The sequence below is a fragment of the Adiantum capillus-veneris genome, chromosome 7 (genome assembly GCF_014529385.1).
Source record: "Adiantum capillus-veneris isolate H3 chromosome 7, ASM1452938v2, whole genome shotgun sequence".
NCBI classification, from domain to species: domain Eukaryota; kingdom Viridiplantae; phylum Streptophyta; class Polypodiopsida; order Polypodiales; family Pteridaceae; genus Adiantum; species Adiantum capillus-veneris.
In genome coordinates this window covers 110,087,000-110,102,062 of record NC_140937.1, presented here as the reverse complement: position 1 = coordinate 110,102,062, position 15,063 = coordinate 110,087,000, and the positions used below count along the sequence as shown (strand labels likewise).

At 42.5% G+C, this 15,063-nt stretch overlaps 1 protein-coding gene across 1 annotated transcript; it reads left to right on the top strand.

Annotated features, from left to right (window-relative positions):
- The first annotated feature begins 5,168 nt into the window (after positions 1–5,168).
- On the top strand, positions 5,169–8,819 carry LOC147454417 (protein NDL1-like). The gene is made up of 11 exons (XM_086516381.1): positions 5,169–6,117; positions 6,346–6,445; positions 6,543–6,640; positions 6,755–6,843; positions 6,918–6,978; positions 7,067–7,153; positions 7,233–7,310; positions 7,826–7,870; positions 7,957–8,012; positions 8,093–8,228; positions 8,300–8,819. The coding sequence occupies exons 1-11, from the start codon at positions 6,058–6,060 to the stop codon at positions 8,534–8,536; spliced, it is 1,047 nt and encodes a 348-aa protein (XP_086372507.1). The 5' UTR covers positions 5,169–6,057; the 3' UTR covers positions 8,537–8,819.
- Positions 8,820–15,063: the final 6,244 nt, after the last annotated feature.

Sequence of the window (15,063 nt, the reverse complement as noted above, 5' to 3'; positions counted from 1 at the left end):
GAAAGCAATAGAGGGCTCTTCAAGAAGGGATGCCTCCTCTCTCATGCACTACATGCCTACATTGGATAGTGCCACCTTCTGTGCTTTCCACATGCAGTATTCTGAAGATCCTGAGTTGCCAATGTTTGCACTGAAGATATTGTCACGATTTTTAGGGTACACTCTCCTTCAAATCAATGCAAACAAGATTATGCTACTTGAGAGAGCAGCAGCACTTCGAATGTTTGGATACGCTGCAGGATTCAATGCCTCAAGAGCAGGATACTTTCTTTGCTACTCTGGCTATGCAGCAGCAGCAGCTAAGGAGACAAATGTCATGTAATGTGTATGATCAATTTGTAAATGAGATAACCTAGAACTATATCCTAGTAAGCCATCAACCCCATCACCAACAAATCTCATCAAATCATGAGGTGTGTGAAAAGATGGATACCTTCCAGTGCTAGGATCCGGTGGATACAAGCTCCCATCTGTCCATATATCAATGTGTTTCTTTCCCTCATTGCGAAGTTATTGTGCTTCATTTGCAGTTGTAACTGGTCTTTGATAGACACTCCGCGTAGTAGCATATTCCTGGCTTAGCTTAATGTTCAAGTGAAACTTGCAGTTATCACTAATGGAAGATGTATTAGTCATTGTAAGTAATGAAGGAGGAGAAAGTATAATGAAAATAACGTAGCAGCAGAACAAGGTGCATCAGAGAAGAAGAGAAAAAGCTCGCGAAAGGTGAGAGAAAAAAGAGACATTCAAAAGTGGAAACAACTATTTGCCGCCAAGTGAAGTAAATGAAAACAAATTTCGAGGTGAGCCACAAAGGAATGTGAAGAAAACGATATCTTTTTGAATATTTAAAGATATGTACCTAGATACGCTTTAGATTGCGTAGATATGCTTTAAATGACCAAAACGGACAAATTTGGAGCCATTTTGACCACAAACGGCTCTGCTAATTAGTAATTTAACCAATTCCTTACACAGCCCTTTTTGAGTCGTTTTTTGCCCTAATGTCTTCTTGGGGCAAGAACAATAGCCATGTCCTTGCTCCCCACACTTGAAACACTTATGGTCCTTGCGAAAAGCTTCAAGCTCTTCAGGAGAGAGTTTGTTTTTACCTTTGTAAACTCCCTTCTCCTTGGACCGATTGTTGTTGTTGTTGGAAGTGACTTGGGAAGAATTTTGAACATTGGTTTTTCCCTTTGCATCATTTTTGTCTTTATTTTCCATGGGCTTGACATTACGTCTAGCCCCTTGATGAAAATTGATGCGTGAAGCAACCATGGTGTGATGGATTACTTCGCTAATAGTACCACGCCGTTGAGAGTTGATGTATACGGCCATCTCTTCAGGTAATCCCGCACAGAATTGCCGCCTTTGCTCGGCAAAGTCTATCTTTTGAAAGACAGTAGCCTTGAGATGTAAATCCCAAAACTTGTCTACGTACTTGTGGATAGACTCATGAGAGAGAAGCTTCAAGCTGCGCCATTTGGTAAGCACTTTGTCCTTTGCATCGCTTGCAAGGAATTGCTTCCTGATGGAAACTCGTAGAGTTTTCCATGTCTTTGAGGCTTCACCATTTCCACGAAGGCTAGCCCACCATTGACGAGTTGATTTTGGAAGTGCATAGCTACATGGCGTAGCTTGGAGGACTCTGTGAAGCCCTTGTCTCCAAAGGCCGCATCAAATTGTTGGATGAAGGCCAACACTTTGACGGTAGCACCAAAGGTGCCATCGTAGGTGAGAAAAGAGATACTCTTTCCTCCCTCCTTGAACTTCTTAGCTTTTGTGACCTTCGCCATGCAGGAAATGATTTGCGATGTCCTCCCCTCTTGTATTCTCTAGGAGAATAGCTTTTGTCGGAAGAGGAGGAAGGTGAAGAAGAAGGAGAAGAGGGTGACCTCTTCTTAGCCCTTTTCTTCCTTTGTTTCGTCTCTTGCCTTTCAGAGTGATCAGGAGATGGACTATGTGTTGATCTTTTCCTCTTGGGAGAAGTGGGCGATCGTCTAGACCGCCGTCTTCGTGGAGCCACATCTTCAAAGGAACTTAAATTTTCATTGCTTTCTTGCTCTTTGGATTCCTCCTCTTGAATGGGAGAGAGTCTTCTTTTGGAGGTCTCTTCAAGAGGCCTCCTAAGCTCTCTCTCCTCTTGGAGAGGAAGGGAAATTTCATAAGCACGAAGTTTTTGAGTAACTTCGGCTTGCAAAGCAGGGTTGCCCATAGCTTGCTGCAACCTAGTGACGAGATAATTCACAAACATGGGAGCATCATCATTAGCACCTTCATGTGAAAAATCAAAGCTATCAATGTTCATTCTACTCTCTTGATTATTGTCAGCCATGTTAACAAAATTTATGTATGTACTTAGTGTACGCTTTGGCAATTCAAAACCTTAGTTGCCACTCCTCTTAGCCTTTGAAAATCGGCTCTTAAGTATCTACACCCACGGCTCGAAGTGGTTAATTATAGAGAGTAGAGGAGTAGGTCTAACATAGCAGAGTTGCCGAGGGCTAGCTCCTTTCGGTTCTTATGGCTCAATAATGGTAAAGCCGTAGGCAAGTCTAAAAAGACCCCATTATTAAGTCCAAAGCTCCCGAGGTGTGCACCATCCCCCACATAGTGGGCTCAACAAAATCGATAATAGATCCCAGTTCCACTTACCCTAATATAATTAACAACATTAACCATTTATAGGCTACTTAAGGACCTCTCTTCTTAAGCAAGAAAAGAGAAACCAAATGCTCTGATACCAATGTAATGGAATTGGCCTATTTAACTTAAGAGTAGTGAAAATTAATGAGAGTACTTTTGAGAAATGACTTTGTGAGCATAGCGGATGAACATAATTGAAGATAGCAACATAATCATAGCAATTAGTTAACATGGCATGAACAATACTTTTGCAAGAGAAAGAATTTAGAGAACATGACAACAGTTGAGGACCGGATTTATGTGGAGCCGGTCCCCCCTCCAATAGGCATTTGTATTATGATTTCTCCCATTAAGAGAGACTTGTTACAATACAATCTTTGTGTTTCTTGTAACGTAGGTGATGCAATAAAGATGGAAAGCTTCATGCATCACAAGTATAACATAAACTTGAAGAAAGCTTTAACTATCCCAAGCCTCAGTCCCAAGACCTCAAACACCTTCGAAGGTGGAGAGAGTTAGCAGGGAATGAGGGTAGGGAAGAGGAAGAAGAAACATTTCATATGAGAAAGAATTAGTTCCTCACTTATCATAACTCTTCTTGCTAGCACATATAATAGCATAGTAATGAAGAAGAAGGAGATGGCAAGCTTAAGCATTGAAGCATGGCTCTTGGTTGGATTTGCACTCCATAGCCAAGAGTGTTGGTGTAGGCTCTCCACCTCTACTTGCTTGGAGAAGGAGAGGGAGCTCTTCCACTTTGCATAGCACACAATGAGAGTGTTTGTGAGTGTGTGTGGGTGAGTATACCCCCTAGCTTGCTTGGGTCGACCCCCCCTTGTGGCTCATGCTTGAAGCTCATTGGACCCCTCGAGGCCTAGCCAATCACAAGCAGGAGGCATTACAAGCAACAAGGGTAGCCTTGGGACAAGTGTTCCCCTTTCCCCTTTGAGAGAGAGGACTTGATAAATGCAAAATCGATCAATTAAATATCCTAAATTATCATTGGACCCCTTGGGTGGCAAACCAATAGGCTTCAGGCACACCATGAGGGCAACATGAGGAGGAACTTGACAAGTGTCCCTTCTGCTTTCTTTGTACCATGCATGCCTTGTGTGAGTGTGTGGGTGTTCTCTCTCATCCCCCCTCATGTAGGGCTCGCCCCCTCCTTGTAGGGATTGAATATTTGACTTTTTGACACCTCAAGCCCCTTATGCATAGGCCCAGTTCCCACCACAAGCTTGGCCCTTAAGCACTTTAAGCTTGGGCTGGGTTCTCACCTCAAGTGCAACCCTAGCATCTCAAGCATGTCAAGCACCTCAAGCATCTCAAGCACCTCAATCATCAAGCACCTCAAGCACCTCAGTCATCAAGCATGACAAGTAGGACTAGCATCTCGAGCTGGGTCGGGTTCTCGCCTGAAGCTCCAGCCCTAGCTTACCTAAGGTCAAAGGACTTTTATACACATTATTGGAGGTCTTCAATGAAGCTAACCCTAAGGTATTATGCTCCATTGGTTAGCCTTACTCTTTGATAAACCATCTCTCATTTGGGCCCCTTTACCATTGGCCCCGTGTTGAGATAGATCTATAAGCACATGCCTATATCTTAACACTTGTTCCCGTTTATTCTCCCACATTAAGTGATCAATTTAATATGAGAAAATCATTTGGGTTGGTTAGATATTAGATATTAGACACGAAAGTTGGCTATGTGTTTGCACACACCACTTGCATGCACGCATGCACGCGTGCGCGCGCGCACACACACACACAGTTGTTGCTCAATCTCCTTAGCTAAGCAAGTAGGTGAATGTTGCCAAGCATTTGAAAAGAGAGAGTGGTTGAAGAGTTTCACAGAGTCGTGAACAAAAGTGGTGGTAGGGGTACACGAGCGGATGGTGGATGCAAGGAGGCGCCTTAAAGTATGCATCGCCTCGGCAGAGAAGGTGAGAAACTGAGCATGCGTTTCCATGATTGTTGTTGCTTGACCAAGGGAATAGATTTCGTAAAGGTACACCAACATGATTGTGTGTGTGTGTGTGTGTGAGAGAGAGAGAGAGAGAGAGAGAGAGAGAGAGAGAGAGAGAGAAGGGAGTTTGTGTACGGAGAGATTTTTTTCTAGTAGTAGCACGAGCATTCTCGCTCGCATGATATAATGAGCATCCTTGAGCGTTATCAAGGTCGCCTAGCAATATTCGAACCCATGACCCGAATCACAGTAGACAAATGCTCAACCAACCAAGTGAGCTCCTTTGGATTCTTAATAAAGAGAAGTGGGTTTGTTCATGAAGATTAATCTTATTGATGTAACAAAGTGGGGTAGTTTATGAAGATACTAAGCATTGTAGTGGTGGATAACTTTGTTTATTTATATTAAATAAGAATGGCTGATGTGTTTGTTTGATGCAAAGGGTATGAGAACTAAACTATGGCAGTTTGCAAAGAGGCTCTTTCCAAGAGCCGGCTGTTTAATTATAAAACCTTGAGCTTTAGATCAAAGGTCTGTTAAGAGTGGGAAAGAGCATCAGCATGACGTGAAGGCATGACCTGGCCTACGTGGAAGCCACGTCGGACGGGCATTTCGGATAGTGGTCTCGACTCTCAAATTTGGCGGCCCCGCTCTACATTTGGGACCTTTTGAGGTACGCCCGGCGGCCATTCAATGCCCTTCACCATCTTCCCATCTCTCGGATTCTCCTCTCTCTCTTCTGCCAACGCCAGCCCCACTCTCTCCTCGCTGGCTGGCATTGCCAGCCCAAACACACACACCCCTCCCTTCCTGTGTTTCCTGTAGCAGCCCGCCGTGGCGCCATCGCCAGCTTTTATCAGTTCTCCATAGCTTTCCCCCTAGGGTTTCCCCCGCTCACCCATCCATCCACCCATCCAACTTCCAACCATCCATCCATTCATTAACCTGCATTATTATGCTACCGCCACATTCGCCAGACAGGAAACAACAAACACAGTTCGCGCAAGCGAGCCATCAATGCAGGTGTAATTTCTCGCCCTTTACTGCTGCCTCACCCCTCTTCCAGTTTCTTCCTCACCTTCGCCATCGCCATACTCCGGGTATACGAGCAGAAACCGTCCTTGCCCCAGCGCCATCACGCAGACTTTGGGTGGCCCTCCGTTTGAATTCTCCGTCCCTTCGGCTCCTCCACTCTGCAAATGATTTCTGAGGGCTTTACTGACGGCCGGCCCTCGCAAAGACGATCGATCGTTTTTGACGATTTCTTGTTCGCAGGTCCTCTATCATAATGAGGTCTCCCTCTCTTTGACATTTTCCTCAGCACTGTTTATGGCGACAATTCTTCCTGCCATCAGTTTTGTATTATCTTCTGCAAAGTATGCGTCACCAGAAGAAGCATTAGCGGCTCCTTTCCTGTTTCGATCATAATCTGCTGCTTTCATCATGTCCGAGCCACACATTGCAATCTCCTTGGAAGCTGAAAGGATACCGTGGGGTGGACAGGTAAACGCGTTTGTTGTTTTCGTCTTCACTTTGCCATCGTTTATTGTTAGGACCGAGGGAATTGATGCGTTTCTCCTGCGCATCAGTGGAGTATTATTTATGTCTTTCAACAATGCAGTTTTGTCTTGTCTTCACCTTTGTTTCTGACAGTGATCTGGTCTTTTAAATTGGTCGATTCTTAAGTATTATTGCCCTCACGTATTCATTTCTTTTTCATTTTCACAACAGGAGTATGCTGTTAATACTACCTATGGCGCTCTCTCTGTCTTTGTTTGTGGAGATCAAAGGAAGCCGGCATTAATAACGTATTCAGACATTGCCTTGAACTGTGAGTTTCTGGTGCTTTCGTGCTCAGTTATTCTGCATAAATACTTTCATGTAATTGTTTGACGTACAGACAACTTGTTGACTATTTTACCCCGTAGATATGTCATGTTTCCAAGGGTTATTCTTCTGTGCCGACGCCGCCTCCCTACTTTTCCATAATTTTTGTGTTTACCACATTGATGCTCCTGGTCATGAGGTATTGATTTTGTTCTGTTGGCAAGGTTTAATAATTTGCTTGGCTACACATCACAGCATTTTACAATGGAATCCCCCTCAAGGTCTTTGAGTTGATAAGGGCTGTCGTCTGTAGTTGGGGGCTGCCTCTTTAACCACGGATCAGCCTTTTCTCAGTCCTGATGATTTGGCAGATCAAGTTGTGCAAGTCTTTGATTACTTTGGGTATGTAAGCAAGCTTTGTGGAGCCTTGATTCTGTGAATGCCATCTCATTCTTATGCTCGAATACTTTTCCCAGATTGCCAAATGCAATTTGTATGGGTGTTATGGCTGGCGCTTACATCCTCAGCCATTTTGCTGTAAGCATGTTTATTAACTTACCTCTGGCATCCTTGCCGTCTCCTCCCCTCCTGGACTGACACATGTTGCTGTCTCCTGTCCATGCAGCTGAAACACACTGATAGGGTTCTTGGTTTGATCCTCGTTTCTCCTCTTTGCCGTGCACCGAGTTGGTCAGAATGGTTTGTCAACAAGGTTTGTTTGCTTGGTTTCAAATATATGGTTTTCAATTGCTTGTTTATATGCAATAATAATCGAGGAGATTTACTTGCAGTTACTGGTGAATCTTCTCTACTTCTACGGGATGTCTAACATGGTCAAGGACACTCTTCTTAGGCGATATTTTAGCCAGGTAAAGTTGAAACTTGAGAGTAACATGGGTTGTCTTTAATTCGGCTGCAGTGAAAGGAAGTTTTCATGGAGGGGTCCTTTTTATCCCTTCGATCAAATATCAGGTTCCCAAGGATGGCTTGCATTTGTCCCTTTGATTAGACGTCAGGTTCCTGAGGGTGGCTTGCATTTGTTTAGTCATTTTCGCTCTGGATTTTATGTCTGTGCAAGACAAGAAATGTGGGTCAAGCTTATCTATGCTTCCTTATCTCAACAGATGTGAGGAGTCCTCCAACCTTAAAATTGTGTCATTTGTGTTTGAGGACGATAGACTTGTAGTATTCAGGACTGTGGGGGTTTGCAGTGAATGGCTGGAAGGATGTTTAGAAAGTGTTTGGTATTATTCTTACTGTTGCTGCAATGTAGTGATATCATGGGGGACATAGGATTGGCTATGTCTTGTGAAGAATGCGGAAGATGTTACAGTACATGTTTTGAAGCTGGAAAGACTAATAGTGCTAATGCCAATTACTGCAGGAACTGGTGAATTCTGATTCAGACATTGTCCGGGCCTGTAGAAGAGTAATATTCGGCTTACTACTATTACAGTAATGTTTCTTGACAGTTTTAATGGTATAATGGTTTAAACTCTGCTATTACTCTTGCAGCTTTTAGATGAACGACAAAGCATCAATGTGATGCGGTTTTTGCAATCCATTCATCAGTATGTTGCCACAGTTTTGCTTTTACTTAGAATTTTTGCACAGAAGCAGAGGTCTTACTCCTCTTTGTTGGGTTTTACAGGAGAAAGGATTTAACAAGCTGTTTAAGAAAGCTTAGTTGTCGGATACTAATGTTTGCTGGTGAGCATTCTCCATTTTACGAGGAAGCTATCCACATGAGCAAGGAGCTAGATCGAAGATTTACAGCTCTGGTAGAGGTATGCCACTTGGTTTATTGAGTTTCTAGCACAATGCATATGACATAACAGAAAGTTAATGTTCTTCACAGGTGCAAGCTTGTGGGTCTCTTGTGACAGAGGAGCAACCCCACTCGATGTTGGTGCCAATCGAGTATTTCCTGATGGGTTATGGTTTCTACAGGCCTGTTCACTACTCTAATAATTTGCCATCTCCAACCAGTCCTTTGAGCCCGCCTTGCATATCACCAGAGCTCCTTTCTCCCGAGAGTCTTGGTCTCAAATTAAAGCCGATTAAGACTAGAGCTTTAGATGATGATGAATTTTGAGGGTATGCTTGTCATATCCTGCTAGTTAGATCACCCCTCAAAAAACAAAAGTAAATCAACAGAAGTGGTAGCTGTAGGCAGAATTTTGCCCCCCCTTTTTGTATGCTTGATGAAGAGGCTGTATAGATATTGCGGTGCTTCTTGATGCAGTAAAGGGACAATTGTCAGAATGTAGACAATAATTGTACTCACATTACAGAAGCAACACTGGGCTGGACCCTTGTAAGGTTCATTTTTGGATTTAGGAAATAATGAGAAACTGGAAACATGGAATTTTTTGTCTCGGGTTGAGTCTCCACTCTGTTTTCTAAAACATCAATGAAACTTTCCCTTCTACTTTCTTCGATGTACTAACTTTCATGTGCAATTAAGCAAATTGTTTTATGGGAAACTATCAACCATGTAAATGAGAAAACAACCATGGTTTCTGGTCAATATCTTAAACGTAATGAGATTTTCAAGGAAAAAGCTTAGAGAACAAGGAATTGTAATTGAACCCAATATCGCCGAAGAGTGGAGGGAGGATAAATCTGACTTGTTTGTGCAATATGCTGTGCCTGTGAGGTGAGTGTCGGACACATTTCGCTTCTGCTATCTGAATTCAGAGTATGTGTGGATGCCTTGTCACTAGGGCTAGGCATTTTGATTATCTCTGGTTGTTTGGGATTTGTTGGTTACATATGCAGGGAGTTGTCGATGTCTTATTACTCTGGCTAGGCCATCCAACTTGTTCCTTCATGGATATTTGCGTTGCGAAGCCCTGTTTCTTTATTATGTTTCATTACAGTAGCGAGTGGGCTGCACTCCCTGAGCCAAACAAAATTCTCACGACAAGGAAGATTATAAGCCAGTTCACGGAGACGACTGGTTGGAAACTTGTGTGCAACAAGCTGTGGACCCGTAGGTGCCCATGATGGGGAAAATCCCCAATGAAATTGTGCACAAGCTTCAAGCTTTTGCTTGTGGTGGAGTGAGAATGCGACCACAGAACAAGACAACTGCTAGCCCGAAATCAACGCTTTCTGTTGTTTGCAACTGGGAAAATGCTGGTAGACGACAAAGTGCTCTCCATGCACTTCTCTTCTCATGTGACCAGAAATGCCTCAGGTTGCTGGTTGTGAATATGTTAGCAACCAGCCATTCACGTGAAGTGGCTCTATGGTCCTGATGTCTTGTGGATGACATCATGAGTCATCAGATTACACTTTGCTTTGAAGTTAAATTTGCCATTGAGACCGAGGACAGACTTTCATTTATGAGAATCATTTAACATCGATCCAATTTCTATATATTTGTCTTTCAATACAATATTGATAGAATAGAGAGGAGAAGTTTGGAAAGTCGGAGCAAGAGATCTATCACAACAAGTGTTGAACTCGAGACTTATTCTTCATCTGGGAATTGGGATCACCAATTTACCACACTTATGTATTCCAATTTCCTCTACTTATCTGAAGACGCATCAACCATAAACTCTATTGAAAACTTGTAGAACCTAAACTCTATTGTATTCTTGATTTCTCAATGCCATTGCCTATGCAGACCCTATTAACCGAAACAAGGTGAAAACTCATGCTGGCATTTTAGGACACAAAAGGGAAACGGAAGTCATGTTTTAGAAAGGTACTCTCCCCCTGTTGAGAGCATGGCTGGGAGTTGGTTGTTGGAAGGGGGCAGGCTGGAAAGAAAAGGGAATTGGCGCTTCATCTCGTGTCCTCTCTTGAATACTGAAAGTGGAGGAGGGACGGATAATTGAAGACCTCCGATTTCATGTGACAAGCTGGCTTCACCCACCTTCACCAAACGCCAGCCTATTGCGCGCCCATGGCTCTGCTGGCACACGCTCTCACTCTCTCTCTCTCTCTCTCTCGGCCCCGCCCCCCGCCCGCAATGCCCACATAAAAGATAGTCGCTGATTTAAGACAAGGTAGCCTAGGGGGGTGAGCACGTAAGAAGCGGAGAGAGAGAGAGAGAGAGAGAGAGAGAGAGAGTAATCTTCTATCCTTGTGCACATGGCAAGTTGGCCTTAGGCATGGTTCATACTGACGGACAAGCAAGAACGTTTGGGCATTTGGAAAAACGAGGTGTGATTTTTTGCTCTCACCAAAAAGTTGGGTGGCTTTCCTCCTATGAGAAAGTTGGGCTCTTTGGTCTCAACATAAAGTTGCCCCCCCCCCCCCCCCCCCCCCACCCCAAAAAAAAAAAAAAAGAAGAAAGGAATACCAACGCTTCCACAAGCTCTTCAACAAGAAATGCGAAACGGTCTGTGTGCTCAAGGGATATCCAATAAGTTGAATACCTCCCTATTTGCTACGAGTATGGCAAGAAGCTACTAAGAGAGGAGCTCTTTCTATTAAGGTTTGCGCAATACAAAAGGAGGATCTAAGCAATTGGAGACCTATTACCTGTCTGACTTCCATTTACAAAATTTATCCTCTTACCTTAGCTAGAAGACTTAGTCCCGAGATGCAAAAATTTATTTCGAAAGAACACATGGGATTCATCAACAAGAGATTTATACGTGATACAATTATCTCTTTATGGGAAGGTATAGCTAGGTGAAAATTTTCTTCTTTTTCAAGGTAGACTTTGACAAGGCTTATGACATGATATAATGGGAATTCATCTCGCAATCCCTTCATGACATGGGCCTAGGGAAAAAAAAATCTTCTTTTTCAAGGTAGACTTTGACAAAGGTTTATGATAGAATAAAATGGGAATCCCTCCATGACATGGTCCTAGGGGAAACATTCATAAGCTTTTTTCACATTCTGTTTGGTAATGCTGCAACACAATTGCTATTAATTGAGAGCTTTCAAATGCTATTATCCTTCAAAGATCTATTAGACAGGGCTGCCGTGTAGCTCCTTTGCTCTTTGCCATTGCCTCAGATGGATTAGGCTGGCTGATGAAGGAATACATGCATTTAGGGAAAATTAAAGGAACTAAAATCTTTGATGCTAATGAGAACATTTGCTGACAAAAATTTGCAAATGACACTAATGCAATTATGTGTGTAGACAATGGAAAAGCGAATGCTTTCTTGAAATTTTTTCATCTTTTCTATATTGCCAATGACTATCATTAACCACAATAAAATAGGTTATAAGTCTTCTAATGGTGCTATTTAAGATAATGTTGTCCAAACAGATTGTCAGATTATACAAGATGGTTAGATATTTCCTTTCTTGGGATTCCTATAGGTTTCAAGGCGAGTTTGGAACAAAGGTGGAATTGGGTAATTGATAAATTCAAAAGAAGGTTTATAGTTGGATGAGTATGCAACCTACTCTAGCAGCCAGATCTTTTGTCCTTAATCATTATGTCCATTACTAATCTACTTCTTGTCTTGTTGGAAGCCTTTCAAATACTAGGTCAATCAAGTTGTACAATTTCCAAGGAGGTTCTTGTAGAGCGAGGAAATGAGATTTGGACAAGGATACCAAAAGTGGCTTGGGCTATATGTTGTAAGCACAAATCTAGAGGAGGGCTAGGTATCCTCAATATAGAAAGCTTAGCTACCAAGGTGGCAGCTAAATGGATCCTAAGATCCATTAATTCCACTGACTACTAAGCCTATCTCTTACGAAGAGACACTAACCAATTTCACATGCAGGATTACAAAGCATGGAAAAACTTGACCCAATGGGATCTGATCACTTCAACAAAGAAGATCAAAGGTTCAAATGAAACCATTGATGCTTCAATGTGGACTAGCTGGTTTGAACTTAGAGCTAAGTGGAAGGTACCTAAACACTACTATGCTCACTTCACCAAAGAAGATCAAAGGTTCAAATAAAACCATTGTTGCCTCAATGTGGACTAGTTGGTTTGAAATTAGAGCTAAGTGGAAGGTACCTAAACGCTATTATGCTCAATCGTACTTTTTGCTTCATGACTCCATCTGGTTTGGAATCTCATCAACAAAAGGGCACATAAGTGCCACAAAGCAGGGATAAGGACTTGGCAAGACATCTAGAGGAATGGACTATTCATGGCCCCTCATGATATTTCTCACACTTTTGGTTTGTCTACTGGTGGTTGAAGTTGTCTACATGATCCAACTTTTTGCTCAAAGCTGCATCTTGGTCAATCATAGGAAGAGAAAAATGGAACTCCTTCTCATATTTTCTGAGGAGGCATACAAAAAGTTCTCCCATCTTCCTGAATTTGATGAAGGGATCAAGGCCAAGTTGAACATGAAGTGGAACATCCAATGGAGTAGCAAACAATGGTGCTACAGATTCAAATGTCTATGGAGTTTTCCTATACCTGTGAAGCGCTCATACCTCGGCTGACTAATATTGCATCAAGGACTGTGGACACGAGAAAGGGCCCTTCAAGCCAAGATTGGTTCAAGGCAATGCCCTAGCTGCCAAGCTCAAGAAGATACCAAGCACCCATTTTTCCCTTGCCCAAAGCTCAAAAACTATTAAGGTGTCTAGAACGATGTTGTGTTTCTTTATACCCTCAAAAGTTCATTAACAAGGAAAGCCTCCTTGGAGAATGTTACAACTTGGATGTGGCACTGTGGAATATGTGGAGAAATGCCTTCATATGGCTGGTTTCAAAGGAATGATGCCATTTTTAGAGGCACCTTTACTATAGACTCCCATTTGCTTCACTTTGAGCTCAAGAGATCAGCTATTCATTGTACTAACTCTATTAGCAAATTCTCCAATCTTCCTTTGCATTTAGTACAGAGATCTACTGCGTGACAGAAGTGGTCTCCTAAGCTCCTAAGTTTCTACTCAAGAGAAAAACTACTCATGAAAGAGGATATCATGTCATCGTAATTAGATTTGGGATTGCCTCTCTCCCTTCCTTCGAGGCCCAAATTGCAACTCTTCCTTTCTCATAATGCATTTCATTCATCTTTAAAAAGAAAAAAGAAAAAACTGGATAATTGTTGTACACTGATTGGTTTGAGCATGTAGCTATTAGGCTATAGCGAAGTGAGATCGCACCATGGCGTGAATTGTAATAGTGGAAAATATAATAAACCTGCTAGATCTCTTTCACTCAGTTTTAATGCAGTCTTAGTAAAGTGTTCACACTATTGGTGTAATTGTGGATTTTTAGATAACCCATGTTGGCTAGAGCCTATGGTACATTTAAGTAGGCATCATCTTGTTTTTTTCGAGAGCAATGCTCATTTCCCATTCGAACCCGATTGCATCACATGGCAATGCTTTGAGTTACAAATACTTACATGTCAAGTGTGATTTCCTTCATGAGAGTCATGTCCAAGATGTCAACTTTTGGAGTTGACTTATTGCAAGGTGTGTCCAATGTGGGTAGATCAGGAAGCTCTAGACTGAAGTCAAAAGTTAGTTGCCTTGTCTTGGATTTTGATTGTTGCAAGATGTGCCCATCCCTTTTTAGCATGCAAAGTGAGGGTTTTCCTCTTGATGCCATCACCTATGTTTGCACCTTGAAGGTCGATGACATTGTGAATATTTGATATCCAAGATGAGATCCGAGGCTTTTACAAATGCGCAAAAAGTATTGGAAGAGCTTCAAGTTTAAAGTGCTATCTCTAGGACGGCATGAATTTCAAGATTCAACTAATGCCAATTTTAGAATGGCAGCTCCCTCCCATATGGAAAATTTAAGGCATGTGACATGCAACAGGGATAAACATAGTCATGATGAGATTATCAGTGAGGGGCTTAGGAATCAAGCATAGGTGCACATGGTAGGCATTTGGGTTGCTTAGTGGTGGACCAAAAGTGTTGAAGGAGCTTCACGTCCAAAATCTCTTCTTTGGGAATGCATTGATTGCACTTATCCCCAACCGGGGAGGCCTCAAAATATCGGCTAGATGTGAAGTTAGGTTTGGTTCCATCTCCCCCCCCCCCCCCCCCCCCCCTCTCTCTCTCTCTCTCTCTCTCTCTCTCTCTCTCTCTCTCTCTCTCCCCCCCCATTTTTGCTGGTGCTCTCCCTTGCATTGTCCAAAGAGGACGTGTGACACACTCTATATAATAAGCTACTTACCACTAGAAAGTACTCAAAACTCAGTCAATAAGTGGGCTTTTAAGTTTAAATGTTAAATGATAGAAAACGGTTTTCTTTTGGGCAACCCCTACAAATGTCAGTTAAATGATATTAGCTACCTAAAAATAATTACAAAGTGGATCCTACTAGAATCAAGTCAGTACATCAACAGTTCAGTATAGACGTGAAAACCAACATTATAAAAATTAAATGTCTTATAATTAGGGGGCCACCATTGAGAGTAGAAGCACACCAGCAAAATCCTGCATGGTTGCCACACAAGGCAAACCCCTTGCCATAGGGTATACCCCTCCCGAACAGGACCCAAAGTGCTAAAATAGAACATTAGGATCCAATATGAGCATACCTTCTAGCTATTTGCACACAGGGAGAGTCCAAGCACTCCATCACTAGTTGCCCATGTGCCATCCACCAAAAAACTGAGAGCATGTCTTCCACCGTAATGAGACTTATTTTTCAAATTTTTAGCAATAACTTTTCATTGAAGAAAAATTTGGTCGTTTTAGAGT